At 49.8% G+C, this 3,387-nt stretch overlaps 1 protein-coding gene across 1 annotated transcript; it reads left to right on the plus strand.

Annotated features, from left to right (window-relative positions):
• Positions 1-375: 375 nt before the first annotated feature.
• Positions 376-1,538, plus strand: LOC118013486 (UPF0472 protein C16orf72). Its single transcript, XM_035009430.1, has one exon. It carries the CDS (start codon positions 388-390, stop codon positions 1,276-1,278), a length of 891 nt encoding a protein of 296 aa, XP_034865321.1. The 5' UTR covers positions 376-387; the 3' UTR covers positions 1,279-1,538.
• The last annotated feature ends 1,849 nt before the right edge of the window (positions 1,539-3,387 follow it).

A 3,387-nucleotide genomic window follows, 5' to 3' on the forward strand; every position in this document is an offset into this window, starting at 1 on the left:
GGCGGCGGCGGCGGCGACCGAGGCGGCAGCGGCGGCGGCTGCGGGGAGGCCGCGGCGCCATGGGGGGGGCCCTAGGAGCGGACTGCGGGGCCGGAAGGGGGCAGCAAGGCGGCGCCGGCGGCTGCGGAGTTATCTCCGCGGCGTAGCTGGGGGCCGGGCCGGGCGGGGCGGGGCGGGGCGTGCACCAGGGCCGCGGGCGGCGCGCGCCGGAACAGTTGGCCTCAGGGCCCCGCCGCCCGCGCGACCGCCCGCCGGCGCACGCGGAGGAGGCGGCGGCCACAGAAGGAGGAGGGGAGCTCGGAGCAGGAGGTGAGGCGGAGGTGGAGGAGCAAGAGTAGGCGGAGGAGGAGGCGGCGGTGGAGGAGACGAGCGGCCAGGAGGAGGAGGATGGAGGAGCAGCCGAAGGAGGGCGAGGCCGAGGTCGCGGAGCACTGGTTCTCCAAGTGGGAACGCCAGTGCTTGGCTGAGGCCGAGCAGGAAGAGCAGCTGCCCCCTGAGCTGCAGGAGGAGGCGACCGCTGAGGCAGCGGGGCTCAAGAGCGAGCAGCAGAAGCTGTGGCACCTCTTCCAGATCTCTGCCACCGCCGTGGCCCAGCTCTACAAGGATTCCGGGTGCCCACAGCCAGAACTGTCCATGTGGGACCCCTTCCAGAATGCGGCCATGGCCGTGACCAGTCTCTACAAAGAGAGCGGGGATGCCCACCAACGAAGTTTTGACCTGGGCGTCCAGGTTGGCTACCAGCGTCGCATCAAAGACGTCCTGGAGTGGGTGAAGAAGGGCCGAAGCACCATTCTCCGCGAAGACCTGATTAGCTTCCTGTGTGGCAAAGTGCCCCCCGCACCTCCATCATCGCGCACCCCCAGGACGCCGCCAAAGCCGCCCGCCGCGGCCACCGGCCAGGCCACAGCTACTGAATCCAGTTCGTCTGTAGACGTCGACCTGCAGCCCTTCCACGAGGCCATCGCCCTGCATGGCCTCAGTGGTGCCATGGCGAGCATCAGCGTGAGATCTGGTGCACCCGGCTCCCCGCCTCAAGCCAGCAATGGCGTCGCCAGCAATGGCGTCGCCAACAATGGCGTCGCCAGCAATGGCGTCGCCACCAATGGCACCGGCGGCGGGCGCCGAAAAAGTAGCTTCCTCGAGGACGACTTGAACCCCTTCAACTCAGAAGAACTGGCCCTCCGCCTGGACAGTGGGGGGACCCGCAAGCGCACCTCGGCCCAGTGCGGGGATAGTGTCACAGACTCCCCAACCCACAAGCGCAACCGAATGGTCTGAACCGTGCCGTTGGCCGCCAGCCGCCATGTTATTTGAGAGCTAACTCGACCTTCTACATGCTTGTCGAAAGGATGCTCGAGACCATCGTTTTCTTCTCAAAGTTAAACAAAGATTTCCGTCAAGTTTGCCATAAAGAAACTTTTAAAGTATTCTAGAAGAGGCCTCGTATGACTCTGACTTTCCCAAAAATATAATTCTAGCAGAGAACAAGTATTATGTAGTAGTTAGCAAGATCAGAAAAAACAGAAGTATCTGGTCAAAGCGGGAGCCTGGTTTATCTTGTTCACAGTTATATTCCTTAGCACTTAGCACAGTTGCTGGTGCTCAATAAATGTTTGTTGAATGAAAAATGTGACCTTATTTAAAAATCTTAAAGGGGAAGGACTAATAGGTGTTTACTTGGTTATAGGATACTTTTATCCTCTATTATTTGGTTATTTGCTTTAACCATTTTTTGCCAGTTCAGTTACATCTTATCAAAATGTAAAACTTGACATCTTGGTGAAATCTGGAGTTTTCTATTTTTGCTCCACTTTACCATGCACCTAATTTGTACAAAGTGTGCAAGTAATACATATTAGGCTGTGAGGTGCTTTTTTATATATATATATAGCTGCTTATTATGGTGATTATGTGATGGTATAAAGGGGTGCTATAATGGTTGGGCAGGTAATACTTGATATTGAGTCAATTCAGTGCTCTTTAGGAAAATTAAGCCAACAATTGAGATCCTGAGATCAAAGATGGTGGCCCAGTGGTGCTCCTTTTTCTGAGGAATGTAAAAAGTTCCTTTTCCTAAGGTTACATCTTTTTGGTAATCTCTGTTTTGAATTGGAAGACAGTAGTCAGAATGCACTGGGTTTTATTTAAGGATACAGCATGATGTAACTAAAAGAGCATGAGCTTTGTATTAAAAAAGGACCAACAGTAAAGTCCCAGTCCCACAACTTCATTGCATTATTTTGGGCAAATCACTTAATGTCTCTTGACCTCAGTTTTTCATCTGTAAAATGGAACTGTGTGTCTCCTAAAGTAGTCATGAGGATAAGATGACATCGTAATTTAAGTATCTAGCCCAGTGCGTAACACCTAAAGGTACTCAATAAATGTTCTCCCTTCTCTATAAGTAAAAGTCAGTAAAACATTAAAATCTACTATATTTTAGAAAAAGCAGGAAAACAGATCAATTTAGAAATAAGTAGAATCTCTGTGTTTGAACAGGAAACTACTGTTCTGATAGTTGAAACTTGCTTAAATATCCCAGGTCTTGTATTATAAGTGTGTTTAGCTCATGAATACTCAGGATTGTCACTCTGCATATTAGGGCAGCCTTGGAGTTCCTGAAATTGCCTGAGGGATACACCTTATAACTGGAGTTATGAAAGATCTACTTCCTCTGGCCTGAAAAAATATGGGGAGGGGGGTAAGAATGGAAAGGATTTGGAAATGAAAGTCCTAGGGACACCTAAAAGGCCAAAGTGGTTCTGAATAGGGGTGGGTGGAGTGGAGGTGATGAAAGAGTCCGTGTGGAGGCAGAGGAGGTGACAGTGAAGTTATGGAAGGGATGGGAGGAAGTTAAAATATACATATCTCCCCCAGGCTCTTCCAAAGCAAGCATATAAAATATTGTAGATAGTTGAGTAACACCTTGCCTTTAGGTTCATATCAGAAGGTTGTCTCTGTTTCATTAGTGTGGGCTTTGGAGTAGATTTGTAATCAACGAATGCATTAAAATAATACAACAAAATAAAGTGAATTCCCGGATAGAATAAAAACTTGCTGTTGAGGCAATCTTCACATACTTACTGAGGCACTGTGCTAGGTCCTGAGAAGGGATGTAAAAAAAAACCCAAAAACCAAACCAAAAACAATCTTTATCCTCAAGGGGCACATCCTAACTTGGAAGGTAAATTAATGTAGTGAAAAAAGCACTTCTAATTGTAGGAAAAGCACCTAAGGACTGTGCGGAAGAATTCAGAGGAAGAAGGTCCTCCTTGCCAAGAGGGTTACAGCTTCTGGAGGAAGTAGCATTTGAACTGGGCCCAGAAAAATGTGTAGAAAGAGAGGGCACAGGGGATACCAGTAGGGGAAGAGTATCTGACAAAGTTT

Source organism: Mirounga leonina, unplaced genomic scaffold (assembly GCF_011800145.1).
Source record: "Mirounga leonina isolate KUSES-001 unplaced genomic scaffold, KU_Mleo_1.0 Mir_101664, whole genome shotgun sequence".
NCBI lineage: Eukaryota > Metazoa > Chordata > Mammalia > Carnivora > Phocidae > Mirounga > Mirounga leonina.

Excerpts from the sequence above, each read along its gene's own strand:
- LOC118013486 (XM_035009430.1), top strand. The coding sequence starts at position 388 with ATGGAGGAGCAGCCGAAGGAGGGCGAGGCCGAGGTCGCGGAGCACTGG.